This window comes from Bubalus kerabau, chromosome 19 (assembly GCF_029407905.1).
Source record: "Bubalus kerabau isolate K-KA32 ecotype Philippines breed swamp buffalo chromosome 19, PCC_UOA_SB_1v2, whole genome shotgun sequence".
In the NCBI taxonomy this organism is placed as follows: Eukaryota; Metazoa; Chordata; class Mammalia; order Artiodactyla; family Bovidae; genus Bubalus; species Bubalus kerabau.
Window position 1 is genome coordinate 55859747 of NC_073642.1, and position 16264 is coordinate 55876010.

Below are 16264 nucleotides of genomic sequence, written 5' to 3' on the forward strand. Positions count from 1 at the left end.
GAGTCTAGGTTCAATCCCTGGTTGGAGAACTAAGACCGCCGGGCAGGCTACAAACAGCCAAAAAAAAAAAAAATGTTACAAATAACACTATTATGAATATAGCTGATGACAAAACATTATTCTAGTTCCTAATTACAAATTACTGAATTCTAGAGATATAAGATTCCTAATGAAGATACAAACTATTCCACTGCCATTACTTATTTCTCCTACACTAAATTTAAGAACCACATATTCCAAACAAGATACTTTTCTAATACAGAAGAAATACTTTGTAACTCAAAAAATTTTTCCAAGCTTCATAGCTGGTCTAAGAGATAATGGAGTAAAGAAATTATTAGAAAACTTTAATTGCATCAAGCCTGATAAACTTTAAATTTGAGCTGTCGAACATCCCATTTTGCTGTATGGGGAAACTAATGGAAAATAAAAATTCTGTTAACAGTAAACATGTTCAAAACTAAGTAAAAGAGAATAATCTTAGAAATTCAGGATGATATATTTTTATAAGTTATGAAGACTGAATAATTTTAAATTGATAAAACTAGCAGATAAAGACAAAAATTTATGAAATATTTAATAAAACTTTTCATTACATCTCATTTATAAATCTACCTAGAATATGTCACAGTCCCTCAAATAAAACAGTAAGCTCAAGTTCACAAAACAGTAGCAGTATATTCTAGATTTTGTTACCAATCATTTTGTGAATCCATATAGCCCAAAAGACGCTATGAAAATAATGCTCGCCTGATGGGTGCAGAGGAGGAATTCTGACTTCGAGCCTCATCCTCTTGCCCGGCTTCACAGACACAGCTAAACACAGACATGGTCTTCTGGGAACTAAGAAATAAAGCAATATACTGTGTTAACTGTGAAAGGAAAAGTACCTCTGAAAATTATCCTTTTAGGTACAGAGAGAATAAAATTCTTTCTCTGAATATGAAAAATCTGAATACCAAATATTTGATGACATTAGGAATCAATGGCAATTTTAAAAGCATGATAATAGTACTGTGGTTAAGTTGAAATTAAAGATTTCTTATCTTTTAGAGACAGCATTGAAATACTTAAAGATAAAAATGATACAATGCTAGAATTAGCTTTAAAAAAAATCAAGTGGAGTGGAGAGTGTGGGAAGCATTTAAAAATGAATCAAGACTAGCTGTAAGTCGTTAATTTTTGACCCTGGGTGATGAATTCATGGCAGTTCATGATACTATTCTCTTTACTTTTGTATATTCATGAAATCTTCAATAATGAAATGTGTGAGAAAGACAAGATGGAAGCAAGTAATCTGAACAGTGTCCAGCTACAGACAACACTTAAAAACAGAGTGGTATTGCTTCACCTAAACACAGAGACAGCATTTAAAATACTCTAAGAGAGTCCATCACCGACTTGATGGACATGAGTTTGAGCAAGCTCTGGGAGTTGACGGGCAGGGAAGCCTGGCGTGCTGCAGTCCCATGGAGTCGCAAAGAGTTGGACACAACTGAACAATTGAACTGAAAGGAACAGAGCTTACTTTAAACGATTACCTACGGTGAACCCAGTGGTAAAGTCAAAGATTCTTAAAATCTGGATTCTCCTATATAAAATTTGCTTCAAAACAGTATCAGTGACTCTCATTCTGTGATCCTCCAATCCAACCCTCTGCCTCAGGTTTTTCTATTTTTCCATCCCTACATTCCACCCAAAGGGTCCAGAAAGTTTCAGCAGCATACACTGTTCCCTCTTAACAAGTACATGTACAAAGTGATAACAAGTTGTGCTGGATTTTAACAATTTTGTTAAAACTGAAAGATCAAGTATAAACTCCATTTTCTTCAACACAACATTAAAGAGTCTTCAACTAATAAGGAGTCAAAGGTACTTATCTTTCAAATTAAATATATAAAATACCAGAAAATAATTACTCTCTCTAGACTTGACACAAATCAAAGGATTTAGATAGATCACTTACAACTGAGGATTAAATTTAGTCCAAAGACAACTTAGTCAACAACAATTTTAGATGACCCACCAAGCAGGAAATTTTATTTTAAAAAATTCATATTTCTCTTTAAAAATTTAAAGATTTCGCAACAGTAAGCCTGCATGGTAATGACTGGCTGGAAATGAATACGGGCTACCCTCCTTTAAAACGAGACACACCATCAGTTGGCCATCGTCGTCGACATTTCACGCTCATGCACCTAGACTGCTTTACTTACTTATAGCACGTTTCTAGACTGATTTAAGAATCCTCACCTATACTTCAACAACCACTGCTGGTATTTTCATATTGGATGACTCACACAAGAAACCAATGAAACAATTCTATTCTCACAGCCACCAGATGGCAAAGCTTACCACCAGAGCCTCAGGATGGGGTCATATTCAAACTATGACAGCATCCGTGACAAAGCGAAAACAACAGGACGGTGGCTAATTTGGCACCAGAAAAGAACACGGCCTGAGGCTTGGGCTGGCAAGGGCAGACCTCAGGAAGAATAAGGTCTATGGCTACCTCTGTTAGCTTCCTGTTTCCTCACCAAAGAAAAAAGGCACTCTCACATGAACGAAAGGAAGAAAGGGAAACACCATTAAATATCTTAGTTCTAAATATAGCCAAAGCTTTATTAAAGTATTAATAAGAAAGCCTACGATTAGATTCAACACACTGCTACATGGTTTATGCTCAAGTTTTGTTTCAAATTTTTTTCCTTTCTTGATAAATTATCTTCCCCTCATTACCAGTGGTTTTGTATATTAAACTCCTCTAAATAGCAACCAGCTCTGGTTACCTGGCAACAGCCTCAGCAACAGCAGTAGATCCATTTTTCCTTTCACCAGCTGCTGGCTCTGAATAAAAACAAAAGAAAGGAAAGAGAAAGAGAACTCAGTATCACACCTTAAGACCTCTTAAAAACCTGCTCAGCCCCAATGATACTCTAAAATAATGCTTGAATTTCTGAAGCTATTGAAGGCCTCTTTTTCACTATGACATTAAAAAAAATCATAAAAATAAAAACCTGATCTACTAGTATTTGCAACAAATAATAAAAAGGAAATGAGTAAGAATAAAAAGTGAACATGAAAAGATTTCTTATAATTTAATGACATGTCTTTCTCACTTCCACCGATTTTCTTTCAAACTCCCTACAGAAGACTACTCAGTTTCTCCATAAATACAATATAATGAATTACTAAGAAGATTTAAAAACGAAAATGAAATTTCTGAATTACCTCTTCTAAGTAAAAAAATCCTGTAGTAAAAAAAAAAATTCTATTTAAAAATTTCAAAACAAATTTAAAGAAACTTCTGAGAAAGTTTATAAATGTGAAACTAACACAACATTGTAATTCATCTCTACTTCAATAAAATGTTTTTAAAAAGAAAAAACTTTAGTAATTATGCAGGAAAATTGCACAAATTTTAAATAGCGTTAAGAGAACCCACACACAGAAGATACTCAAATTCTTTCCAAAGAGCTTTTGGGACAGATATTTGAAAAATAAAACACATTTTCAAGAAAGAACCTGTAGTAAAAAATTAAAGGTCATACTTAAAAGAATTCCATATTCTCAAAGCAATGCCACAGGATTAAAATGTGTTCCTTTACCATTAATTCTAGCCTTAGAAAAAATAATAAATACTTTAAAACATTTCTAAAACAGCCATAACCCAATATAATTTGACTAGTTCATCAAGGAGGCAGCTGAAGCTTGGTGGTAACAGGCCTGGCTCTGCAACAGAAACCTGGCTCAGGCCCTGTCTCCAGCACTTAGAGGTCCAAGCTGGGGATAAACTTCATTTTGAGTCAGTTTCCTCAAAATAGGACCAACCCAGGGACTCCCTGGAGGTCTAGTGGTTAAGACTGCACTTCCACTGCTGTGGACTGGGGTTCAACCCCTGGTCTGGAAACTAAGATCCCACAAACTACACGACCAACCCTCATAGGTTTGTTGTGAGGATAAAATGGGGAAAACTATTAGTATGGTGCCTGATTATCAGGAAAGGTAGTAAAATTTACCAATATGGTCATCTTTAACATTTAGTTCCATTTAAGGTCTTCCCAATTTTAACTTCAAATCTAAAGAATCAAAGCTATCGTGTACTCTCTTGCTAAGTTCTATCTGATTTCAGAGAAGATGACAATAATGATGAAAATGTTATACTTTATTTCTACTGAGGTTCTAAATTTTCAAATCAATAAGCACTGAGAAGTAGAACTGCACTCTAATTCAGAACCAGACTTCCGGTTCTTGGAACTACTTTGAATTCAGGCTACTTCATTTACTAGCTGTGTGACTCTCGGGAACATGCTCAACCTTTCTGTGCCTCAGTTTCCTTACCTATAAAATGAGGATAACAATAGGATCTACTTTACAGGTTTGTTATCAGCTTCAATGAGCTGTACATGTATGGCATATATATGTGGCATATAATAAGAACTCAAAATACATAGCTAAAATTTCTTTTCTTCAATCTCATAGAATCAGAAGAACTATCAGGTCCACCCACTCTATCTGCAGTCTTTGAAAACTCCCCTTTCATCTCTCTCTCTCAAGAATCTCATTTTTAACCCATTTCCCCTTTGGAGATTTCCTTTCAATCTCTAAACCTCCTTAGGTATCCCTCAGCCTGAAAAAAAAAAAAAAGAAAAATAAAACCTCCTTCAGTTCTATATTCCCCTCTAACTTGCTGTTCTTTTCTCTTCCTTTCTTACCTCAACTTCTCAAAAGTAGAATACATTTGCTGCCTCTTCTCCTCCCCTTTACTCCTCAATTACTGTCAGGACAGGTCCCACCCAACCACTGTACTGAAATAGTTCTTTCTAGAGTCACCCAATGAATCCTAACTGCCAAGTCTAATGTACATTTCCAGATATATCTTTCTAGACCTCACTTCGGCATGTGACATTTTAACTCTCCTCCTCACAGGCTTCCATGGCTTTATACTCTCCTAGCCCTCTTATCTAGGAATATTTCTTATCTAAGATAAGGAATATTCTCCTTATCTAGAGTAATACTCCTTTACAATCTCCTTGATAAAACTTTTTCCTCTCCTAACTCCATTAAACCCTATTTACAAACTTACTAGTGGACGAATTACAAGCTTTAGAGTCAGATCAAACTCCTGCTCCACCTCTTACCAATTACTGTAACAGTAGGTTTAAAACCTCTCTTAGTCTCAGTTTTCTCATCAACAAAATGGAAATAAGATCTACTACAGAGTGCTATCATGAAAACAAAATGTGGATGTAAAGTTATTCTATGTTTTTTCTTGTATTATTTCCATATTTAACTGGTCCCAAGATCCCCTCTATTCTGCTATTTATCTCTCAAATTCATCCCCTCATCTCTGAACCATTACTAATGATCCCACTTCCTGGTTAAAGACTGCATTTGCCAGGCAGCAGAATAGAAAATGGGCAAGGAAAGGAATGATGCACAGATTTTTCAAACAATCAACTCATCCTTTAAAAGAAGCAAATCTGACCATATTACTCCCCGGCTTAAAATTCTTCAGCTTTTCAGCATGATGTAAAAGGCCTTTCAGAATCCAGTCCTGACTTTGCAGCCATTCCCTTGTACCTTCTCTGTATTCCAGCCATACCAAACAACTTGCAATTAATGTGGGAAAGTCAACTTAAACCTATAACCTGAATCCACAATCCTACATTTTCTAGTCACTTCTGAACTCAGACATTTCTGACTATGAAAACCAATTACTTTATATAGACACAAGTTTAATACAGAGATACAAGCAGTACCAAAGAGATTATAAAATGGAGCATCTTCAGTAACATAACAGTGACTAGCAAAAACAAAGAATTAAAATTTATGAGAATAAGACTTGACAAATAACATTTCCAGAAGTTTCAATCATTAAAACCAGAAGAAAAAAAATAATTCCAGAAGATCTGGAGCCACTAGTTACCCAAGATTAATATAAATAAAACTTACTTTCCAGGCTAAACTGCAAAGACTCTTCACTTGCCTCAGTCTCAGGACTGACCAATTTCATTCTCAGACACAACTGATCACCCATTTCTGGGGCAGCCCCAGAATCTCCTTTTTCATTCCCAGGTATGGGATCGTTGGTCTCCACCATGCTTTCTGACATGACGTCACTGGTTGTTATGGTGCTTTCTGGATAGTTGCTAATACCTGAAAGAAGGGAGGCGGGGGAAGAAAGAAAGAACACTAAAATACAAACATGAAAAATAACAATCCAAAGTCATCAGTTTGTCTGTTTGGATCCACAGCTCTGCAGGACTGAAGAGGATTCCTAGGATAGATCCTGTCACAAGTATCAACAACTACGCACTAGTACTGACACCTGGTCTTAAGAAGAGCAACAGGATTCAGTTCCACTTCTGCATCTGGACAAAGGATGCTGCATGAGCCCTCAGCCAACCCACATCTGCCAGCATCAGGCATAGGTAGCAGGAGACTCCAGACGGCATGACTGTTACCTCCCAGCACTGACTAGAGAAAACAAATAGGTTAATGTAGAAGACTACTAGCTGCTTCAGGGAAGGAGGATCTCAATTTTCTTGCCCTGTCAAGCAGCAGCAGACTGATTAGCCAGGGTCCTAAGTAAACAGTATTTCTACCCTACCTGCTTTCCCTTCCTTATAAAACAGCTCTAAACCACTGTTTAACACTCAGATACTATGGCCTTGCAAGTAACAGAATAAAATCTTCATAGATATTCTTCCTTCCTTCCTTCACTGTATCCTTTCCTTCCTCTCATCACTGCTCACATTTCCTGGGAGTTAACTCATGGCATCAGACACCATAACCTTATTCTTCCTAAGACAAAAATCAATCTCATCAGGCAGGCCCAACTCCTCAGATATAAAAGAATCACTGGCGTATAGAATGGTATCTCAGAAATTCTGCTTTAAACATCATTACATTTAATCACTCACCAATAGGAGTACTGTGTCTCTTGGGCTCCAATTTTAGGTGCCCAATAAGAGGTGGAGTTGCACCAGTCAATGGTGGAATAATATCACCTTCTTTAGGCAAAGTAAAATGAAATGGAGTTTCTGGAGAAAGCAAGAAACAAACAAACAAACAAAAAAAACCGATGATAAACAAAAAGGAAATCAAAACATAAGTACACGAAAGGCAAAAGTGAGGAGAACTGCAAGAAATATCTCAATTACTCTTTTCCTTTGCTCCCCAATTCTGCCTCATTCCCAACCCCCCTCCCACATCAGGCCTCTCAACCAACGTCCTACTGTTCTCTCTGCTCATCAACAGAACTGACACAAAGCAGACAACTAGGCAACAGGCAAACAGAGGAAGCTCAAAAGCTCAGAGGCCCTGAGGAACATGGGGTCACAAGGAGCACAGGCACATCTGAGCCCCAAGACAGTAAGTAAGCTGGATAGTTTCAAATCTAGACATCTTAATCTTGTGTAATGTTATCTCAAGGAGTTCACTTATAAGCTTTAGCAATCTGTAGGATTTCTCTATGTTAAAGTCTGATGTTAATACTTATAATTTACAATCTACTCAAAGAGCAGACAAAGGATTTCATGAGCTAAAAGGACTTCTAAATACTCATTGGTTCTACAAGAAATATACAGGTCTCACAATTCAGCAGTACTAATCAGTTCTAGGCCATAGCAGTGCAATGGTAAAGCTCACATGTATGAGCATTCCCATTGTAGACATATTGGTCATTAACGAACATTTGTCTAGAAACAAAACTTTATTTTTTAACTAGGTCTCCATTCCAAATTTCTAATCAGAATTAGCAAATGGCCAAAATCACATTTTTTGAATTCCTAATTATTTATCTCTTTTAATAAAATGACTAAGTTTGGGAGAAAAAAAGAATTATGCCAAACTGCTGTTCTTAAATCTGGCATGTGAAAAGTTATATTTAGTTTCCTGGAATGGCTCAGAATAACTATAATATGGCTTACCTAGTCACTATTCCTTATGAACATTATTTGTCTAATGTCCTTTCCAGATCACCAAGCAATTCTCTGATTCCCAGGGGACATTTAGTGGGTGCTGTACAAAGGTAATTCTGACATTGCCTACCCAGTTAGTGTTAGTCACTCAGTTGTGTCTGACTCTTTGCAACCCCATGGGCTATGGCCCACCAGGCTTCTACACATGGAATTCTCCAGGGAAGAATGCTGGAGTGGGTAGCCATTCCCTTCTCCAGGGAATCTTCCCGACCCAGGAATCCAACCCAGGTCTTCTGCATTGCAGGCAGATTCTTTATCATCTGTGCCAATAGGGAAACACAGAGACAGCATCAAATCCCACAAATTAAAGGCTCAGGTCCACAAGACTGCCCCACTTCAGACACCAATCAGCAGTCCAGGCTTCTAACCAACTAGCTCTGTATCACAGGTTCCCACAAGGATGAAAAGTTCACATGTGCTGCTTAAGAAACTGTGAAGAACAGAGCAGAAAGTCTCAACGTCCCATCTAACTGGCAAAGAATTCCACCATAGTTATAGCAAAATGAAATGGGCTTGTAGGTAAGCATTCATTCTCTGGCAACTCTTTAAAAAGTTAAGTCCTTCAAATTACTAAAGAACTTAAAGATATAGAAATTAAAAAACAAATACACCTCATAAAGCGTCGTACACGCTGAAGACTATTTTACAGAATTTTCATTCCCAGTACAACCATCTGTTCTCTCTCTTGACAGGAACTATCCTTCACATTATGATCAACCACTCAGACTTTTGAAAATCTGTATAAAATCTTTAAGTAGAGCCTTCTCCATGACAAACCACAATATGCGAATGTAATATGCAAGCATTAATTACAGAATATCATTTATGAGAAGTTATCTTAGCACTACTGATCCAGTGCATCACTACAACCTAATAGATATTGGCTTATATGAGCAGCAGTGCCATTATCTGGTCTTCAAAGCCTCATTTCTGGATTATCACAAGAGCCTATCAATTACTTTGCCTGCCTGAAGTCTCCCTCTTTCCCCAATCCACAATTCTTTCTGAACAACTAAAGCACCCTTCCTAAAAAACGTGACTTAGATTGATAACAGTACTTAGATAAAATTAAACTATAAAAGTCTTTAATAATGTAGAATACTAGGTCATTCAGATAGTTCTTTGCCATAACTCAGCAGAATTAGAGAAACAGTATAATACAGTTTGGGGCTTCCCTGGTGGCTCAGACGGTAAACAAGTTGCCTGAAATGCAGGAGACCTGGGTTACGTTGGGAAGATTCCTCTAGAGGAGAAAATGACAACCCACTCCAGTATTCTTGCTTGGAGAATCCCCATGAACAAGAGGAGACTGGCAGGCTCCAGTTCATGGGGTCTCAGAGTTGGACACGACTGAGCGACGAAGCACATATCATACGGTTTTTACAGGAGGTAAAAGCACAGACTTAGGAATCAGGAGATCGAGGTTCTAGTCCCACTTCAATCATTAACTAGGCACAGGACTTTAGGAAGGAGAGACTGAACCCAACAGCCCTTAACCTCCTTTCAGCTACTTTTCATTTCTTGTTCTAAAAAGGAAAAAAAAAAAAAATGAACATCAAATCTAATGAAAGGGAGCAATTTTGAGATGAAAAAAGTACTAACAATCACTCCCAGACAAGAGGTATAAACTAGAACCAGGAACATCAAAAGGTATCATCACCCATACTAATAGCCATGATGCTACCTAAACATTGCTTCTCATTTCCATTATCTTTAGAAACTTGCTTTCTTAAGTCTGTATTTTGGTTTTTTGTTTTGTTTTGTTTTTAAATTATACTGACTTTGGGCATTCAGAAAGTTTGAATTCTTTTCAGCTAATGTCAGACATGATATTCTAGAAATATTTCAGAAATAAGCTATTATTCTCTTTCTGGACTGTATAAAATAGATAAAAGGACTTCCCTGGTGGTCCAGTGGTTAAGAATCTGCCTGCCAATGCAGGGGACACGGGTTCAATCTCTGGTCTGGGAAGATTCCACATGCTGCGGAGCAACTAGGCCCATGCAACACAACTATTGAGCCCACGAGCCAAAACTACTGAAGCCCAAGCAACCTAGAACCAGTGCTTTGCAACAAGAGAAGCCACCACAATGAGAAGCCTGCTCACCACAACTACATAAAGCCCAGCAAAGCAACAAAGACCAAGCACAGCCAAAAATAAATGAAACTTTTAAAAAATAAAATAAAGCACACAAACTAAAACTTTCCCAGTTAAAGGTTTAAGATGTATATACGTTGAACCAATGTTAGAAACTGAATACCCATAAGGAAGAGACCACCAAACTTTTTTTGAACATGATTTAGCTGCATAACATAATCAAAAAAGGTCCCTGTACTTCAAGGCCACTGTCCAAATATAAAAACATGGAGCAAGGCTGAGACTTAAGTAGAAAATACCAGATTGGTACAATTTTCTAAATACTTAGAAAATTCATGCTAATTACACCTGAGTTCTAAAGCTGATAAAAACCTCAAATGATCTCTGATTCCACAAATAATTAAAGCTACAAAAGAAAAAAACCCATATTTTAATTATTGGCTGCTCACAAATATAAATCCAAATTCATTTTCAGCCCTGATGTAACAAGTATGCAGTTCTCGCTTACCTTCCATTCCAAATCATACTTTGGTTGGAAACACAGAACAATTTACAATCACACTCACCACTAGAGCTTTCACAGAAGCTTTGTGAAGCCTGGGCAGAGGCTTTCTCCAGTTGCTGGGCCTCTACACCTGAGTCCACGTGCTCTGCATTAGCCACTTTTGAGTCTTCCCTTAATGTGCTATCGGTTCTCTCTTGTGGTTGGGTCTGCTGCATTTCCTGCTCAGGTCCTAGAGTACCATCTGCTCTCACTAAAGTCAAAGGAGGCTGTGGAGAGTCTGCCTCTACAGGTTCTTTTTCTGCAGTCACTGATTTCCGATCTCCTTCACACTCTGCACTCTTTTCTTCTTGGATATCTGCTCTATTCTCAGCACATGGTTCTATTTCTGGAACATCATCCTCCCACGACTGAGAATCCGAGCATTTCTCCACTCCCTCTAAAGGTTCAGAAGAGACATCAACTCTGGGAGATGGTTCCTTCACATCTACAATGACAACACTCGAGTCCTCTGAAGTAGCTTCTTCCCATGCTTCCTGATCCTTATGTTCCAATTCCTGTTCAAGTACTGGAAGCTTCTGGGGAGAATCAATACTTATCACACTGGTTTCAACTTCCATAGCTTCCTGGCATTCTTGTTTGGGGACTTCCTTCCGAAGACCCAGCCCTTGAGACTGAGTTTCAGTCAGAGAAAGATGCAATGTGACACTCTCCATATTTTCTTCTTTGGGCTCCTCTCCTTGACTTTCACATGGAGTCTCAGGGATTTCTTCCACCTCAGACCCTGAAGACCCCTCCTCTGGATGATGTTCTTTAATTTCTATAGCTTCCTCCTGATCCAACACACTTGAGAGTGCCTCAGATCGAGTAGCTGGAGAGGGAACTGCCTGACTGCCTGAATCACAAGTGAGATCAATACAAACGTCTTCCGCTACAGGTTCTTCTCTGCCTTTGCAACCGGCAGATAAAATACTAATGTCATCCCTGGTTCCGGTGTTGTCCCCCTTTGCTTTGTCATCATTCTGATTCAGTTCTACTTGGCCCTCTTGTGCAGGATCAAGCAGGATACTATCATTTTCAGCAGGAACAAGTTTAGAATTGAGAACAGGAGACATGGGTTCAGTATCCTCAATCTGCGTGTTCTCTCCATCTTCATCAAGCCTGTGAGAACTCAAGCTCTCCATCTTTGGGGACTGGCTATACTCACTTGTAGAAAGCATTAACTTACAAGAATCCCCTGTCAAAGAAAGTCCCAGATCCTCAGTGGAATTCTTTGGTTCAGTCTCTGAAGCTTTAGAACACTCAACAGTCAAAGCTGAACTATGCAAATCCCTACCCTTCTTCTCATCATTTGATCGTTCTTCCAAACTTGGAGATGGAATGAAGATATCCTAAAGAACAAAAACAGACAAATAATCATTTCTTCATAATCGTATTTCTTTTATATCTAGTCCTTCAATTCTAAAATTTCTAAATCAATTACACAAGAATTTTAAAACTCCAGGGCCATAACTTCAGAAATACAAGTCAGAATCATCAGTCTTTTTTTAATCAACACAAGTCAATGTTTAATGCTTTTCTTGAGAATCTCTGATCTAGAATAAGCACGATCCAAACAAAAACCTAGAAGTATTCAAGTAGGTAGAAAAACACTTAAATTTACTGCATCTCACTACTAAAATCATGTCATACACTGTATGATGGACTGTTAATTATATAAGAATCACATGAACATAAGCCTACACAGTCCACTTCAGTTCTCACAAAGTGGGAACACATATAGGCATAACTCAGAGATACTGCAGGTTCAGTTCCAGATCACCACGATAAAGCAAGTCACACAAGTTTCTAGGTTTCTCAGTGAACGTAAATGTTTAAACTATGGAGTCTAAGTGTGCAATAGCATTGTGTCTTTAAAAGATGTACATATCTTAATTTAAAAAAATTTTTAATGCTAAACATCAACTGACAATTCTGGATTGCCACAAATCTTCTATCTGTAAAAAAAAACAAATTATCTGCAAAGCACAAGGAAATGAGGTATGCCTATTCTTATTTCATGTCCCACTATTTCAAAACGTGCTGGCACTCACAAAGCAAATGTTAAAATTCCAAGTTTATGATAATCACATTAGTCAACAGATACCACTACGCACCAGTGTGGAAGGTGAAGGCTTAGCAGTGAGACGACATCCTGCTGCTAAGGGTGCAGAGCAACTACAACTGTCATAAACTGCTGGTGGCAACGCAAAGGCTACCACCCCGAAGGAGGACAGTTCGGTTCTATCTTACAAAGCTAAACATACATTAGTGTTACGATATGATCCAGAAATTGTATTTGTACATATTAACTCAAAAGAAATAAAATCATAAGTCCACACAAAGATGTGTACGCAAATGTTCACAGCAGTATCAAACATCCAAAAACTGGAAGCAACCCAAATGTTCATTGAGAGGTGAATAAGTATCTGTACCACAGAACAGTACTCAACAATAAAAAGGATTAAAATATTAATACATGCCAGAATGTGAATGAACCTCAAAAATTAGCTAGGCTAAAAAACTCAACCACAAAACATCAGACACTTATCATTCCAATTGTAACACATTCTTGAAAAGATAAAACTGTAGTGACAGAAGGCAGATGACTGGCTGCCCAGGGTAGAAGGGGGGAGGGCAGGTGAGGAGGGATCAATCGTAAAGGATTATAAAGAAGCTTTTTAGGGTGAGGAAACTGCTCCATACTTCGATGGCGATAATGGTTATACATTTGTATACAACTACCAAAATTCATCAAACTATATACTTAAAATGGCAGTCTCATTTTATGTAAATAACATCTTTAAAAAATTTAACTCAAAGTTTAATGTTTTTATGTAAGAATTTACATTTAGGGTGTTGTTTTGCTCTACATAAATGCTGTAAAGCTCTAGACATAGCTGATAAGGCATTCACTTCCTATGATTTTTAAGAGAATGAGGAATCAAAGTATGTTGCCAAACATTCTGTGCATTCATTAACTTCTGATATTTCAATGTTTGGTCTTACTGTTCACCCTTTCAGATTATAAAAATAGCAATAAATTTTATCTGCTCATATACTCCCAGGCATGACTGCATAAAATTGGTTCAACATTTCTAATGGCAATTTGACAATACACACAGCCTTGAAACCTTATATACTCCTTAGTCAAATAATTCCATTTCCAGGAAATTATTTGATGAAAATACACTGAGATTTAGCCACAATGCTGTTCAATACTAAAATTATTTAGAAAAGGAAACAATATGATATATCCTAAATATCTACAGATAGGAGATTCATTTAAAAATTATGATACACCTAACACGATGGAAGACTTTAAAACTTACATAAAATTGTACATGAGTATTAAAAAAATATAGAGAAAGGCAGGCTATACATTAAATAGAAACATTTTCTAAAGAAGTTTATGAATAATTTTATTGTGGTCTACACATTTTTACATAATTTCCATGTTTTTTAAGTTATTAATAATACATAAATATCATTAAAAAGTTACAAACAGTCATTTGAGATAACTGATGATCTTAGTTTCACTTATTTGTATGTTACACACGTTTTATAAGAAATTCTGTATTTTTTAATAAAAAGTCAATTCACAAAGGATTATAGATAAGACATTGCTAATAAAATTATAAGTAACAGTTGTTTTTGAAAGTCAAACTCATATAAATATAACCACCTCAAAGTGAGCATTTACAATGCGCAACCACCACCTCTATCTACTCTGAAAACATCTTCATCACTCCAAAGGGAAATCTCATACCCATTAAGCAGTTGCCCCCATTCTGAATATGCTTTAAGAGTTATCAAGGTAAATATTTATGTGATTTTTTTACAGAATTTTTTCAATATATGTATAATTTTTGTCAGCAAAGTAAAATTTCAGGGGCTAACCAGCCTAACAATAAACTTTATTTCTTAAAAGACTTCCTGGATCTAGTATCTTGCCCCTAATAATCTCTGAAGGCTTAGTCAGAATAATAAAGTTAAGTGGAAAAAAAAACAAAAAAATCCCTCAGAGCTCTGGATAAAGACTAATGAAGAATTGTCAGGACTTGCATCAATGAGTCAACCAGTCTAGACGCAATACAGACCTAAATCCATAGTATTCAAGCAGTCAAAACTGGTCTCTCACACAATTTAAAAGTCACTAATAAAATCATCTATATGTGTATCAAGAATAAGAAAGTGTTAAATATCAAACTATTTTCTACTAATCCTCTCCTCAGCCCTCACACCCTGGTGAAGGATCAAAAAGGCTATGCAATTAACAAATATATTAGGGAAAAAAAGAAATAAATACATGAAGTTACCTTTATCTCAGTTTTCTCTCGATTAGTAATGATTTTATCATAAATAAACATCTCACAACATCAAAATTAGGTTGACTTGGACTCCCGTAACCAATGTACAGGAAAAAAAAAAACAGATGTACAAAGGTGAGCCATTAAGAATAACATAAGGAGTTTGATACACAATGAAAAAGTATGGAGCTCCCAAATAAAAACAATGGATTTAATACACACATTTACTTTAACTTCTTTCAAAAATCCCACTAAGGAATGGTACATCAATTTAAAAAAAAAAAATGAATTTTCAAGACAAAGAACACGAAGAAAAGATAACCACAATAAAATTTTAGAAGAGTGATCATCTATTCAGCGGACTGTGAAAACTGAATTCCTAAGACAGCAGTAGGGAAAGCTAAGATGTAACCCAAATTACACCTCAGAATCACCATGCCCCCAAAAAGATTCAGGACTTGGCAGCAGCCCAGGTAACTCCGGAAGTGGTGATGAGGGCAGAGCTAAAATCAGGACTAACTGACTGGCTGGAAATCTATTTAAGAAGCAGTTTAATCCCCAGATCCTCTCTCCCTGAGCCTAGTCCTCCCTGGAGAGAGTGAAACGTTAACATCCCTGAACTGGAGGACAGGGGACACAGTTATCAGAAAGTACCATACTGGAAATTGGGAAATTAAATGAAAATTTAAATTGAATAGAACCTGCCCCTGTCTCTCAACATCCCCAGTCCTCTTTCATCATAGATTTCTAAAGTAATGTCAGACAAGAGGGAACCTGAACAAGATGAGATAAATCAAGATACTGACATTAGGAGACCCCAGAAATGGCCCTACAGATAACACTACAGTGAATACCAGAAACAAGAAGCACCAACCACTAATTCAGAACTCCTAATCTGTTTTCTAGGATTTCACTCTTAAAGGAGGCAGTCAATCAAGTATTTACCATCACACTCTTAAATTAGAGGAAAGCCTCTAATTTAAAACTGAAACACACAACAAAACTAAAATGTATTTGAAGAAATAGTGATCATTACAGGGAGAAAATGTCTCAAAAACTACTATCATTAGGGAGATAAGATAGTATTTGGAAAACTCAGCAGTGGCCACAGGACTGGAAAAGGTAGTTTTCATTCCAATCCCAAAGAAAGGCAATGCCAAAGAATGCTCAAACTACTGCACAATTGCACTCATCTCACACACTAGTAAAGTAATGCTCAAAATTCTCCAAGCCAGGCTTCAGCAATACGTGAACCGTGAACTTCCTGATGTTCAAGCTGGTTTTAGAAAAGGCAGAGGAACCAGAGATCAAATTGCCATCATCTGCTGGA

At 37.0% G+C, this 16264-nt stretch overlaps 1 protein-coding gene across 9 annotated transcripts in view; it reads right to left on the bottom strand.

The window, feature by feature from the left end:
- Positions 1 to 16264, bottom strand: part of TP53BP1 (tumor protein p53 binding protein 1) — a 91213-nt gene that overhangs the window by 30389 nt on the left and 44560 nt on the right. For 8 of the 9 annotated variants that reach the window (XR_008705481.1, XM_055556227.1, XM_055556226.1 and 5 more), the window contains 5 exons: positions 10650 to 11976; positions 6927 to 7046; positions 5956 to 6159; positions 2790 to 2847; positions 751 to 843 (listed from right to left, as the gene is read on the bottom strand). Coding sequence is in view for 8 of the 9 variants with exons in the window: in XM_055556227.1 (XP_055412202.1) it covers positions 751 to 843; positions 2790 to 2847; positions 5956 to 6159; positions 6927 to 7046; positions 10650 to 11976 (1802 nt within the window). In the remaining variant the exon portion in view is untranslated. The remainder of the gene's footprint in view (positions 1 to 750; positions 844 to 2789; positions 2848 to 5955; positions 6160 to 6926; positions 7047 to 10649; positions 11977 to 16264) is intronic. The other variant, XM_055556229.1, reaches the window with a different exon arrangement.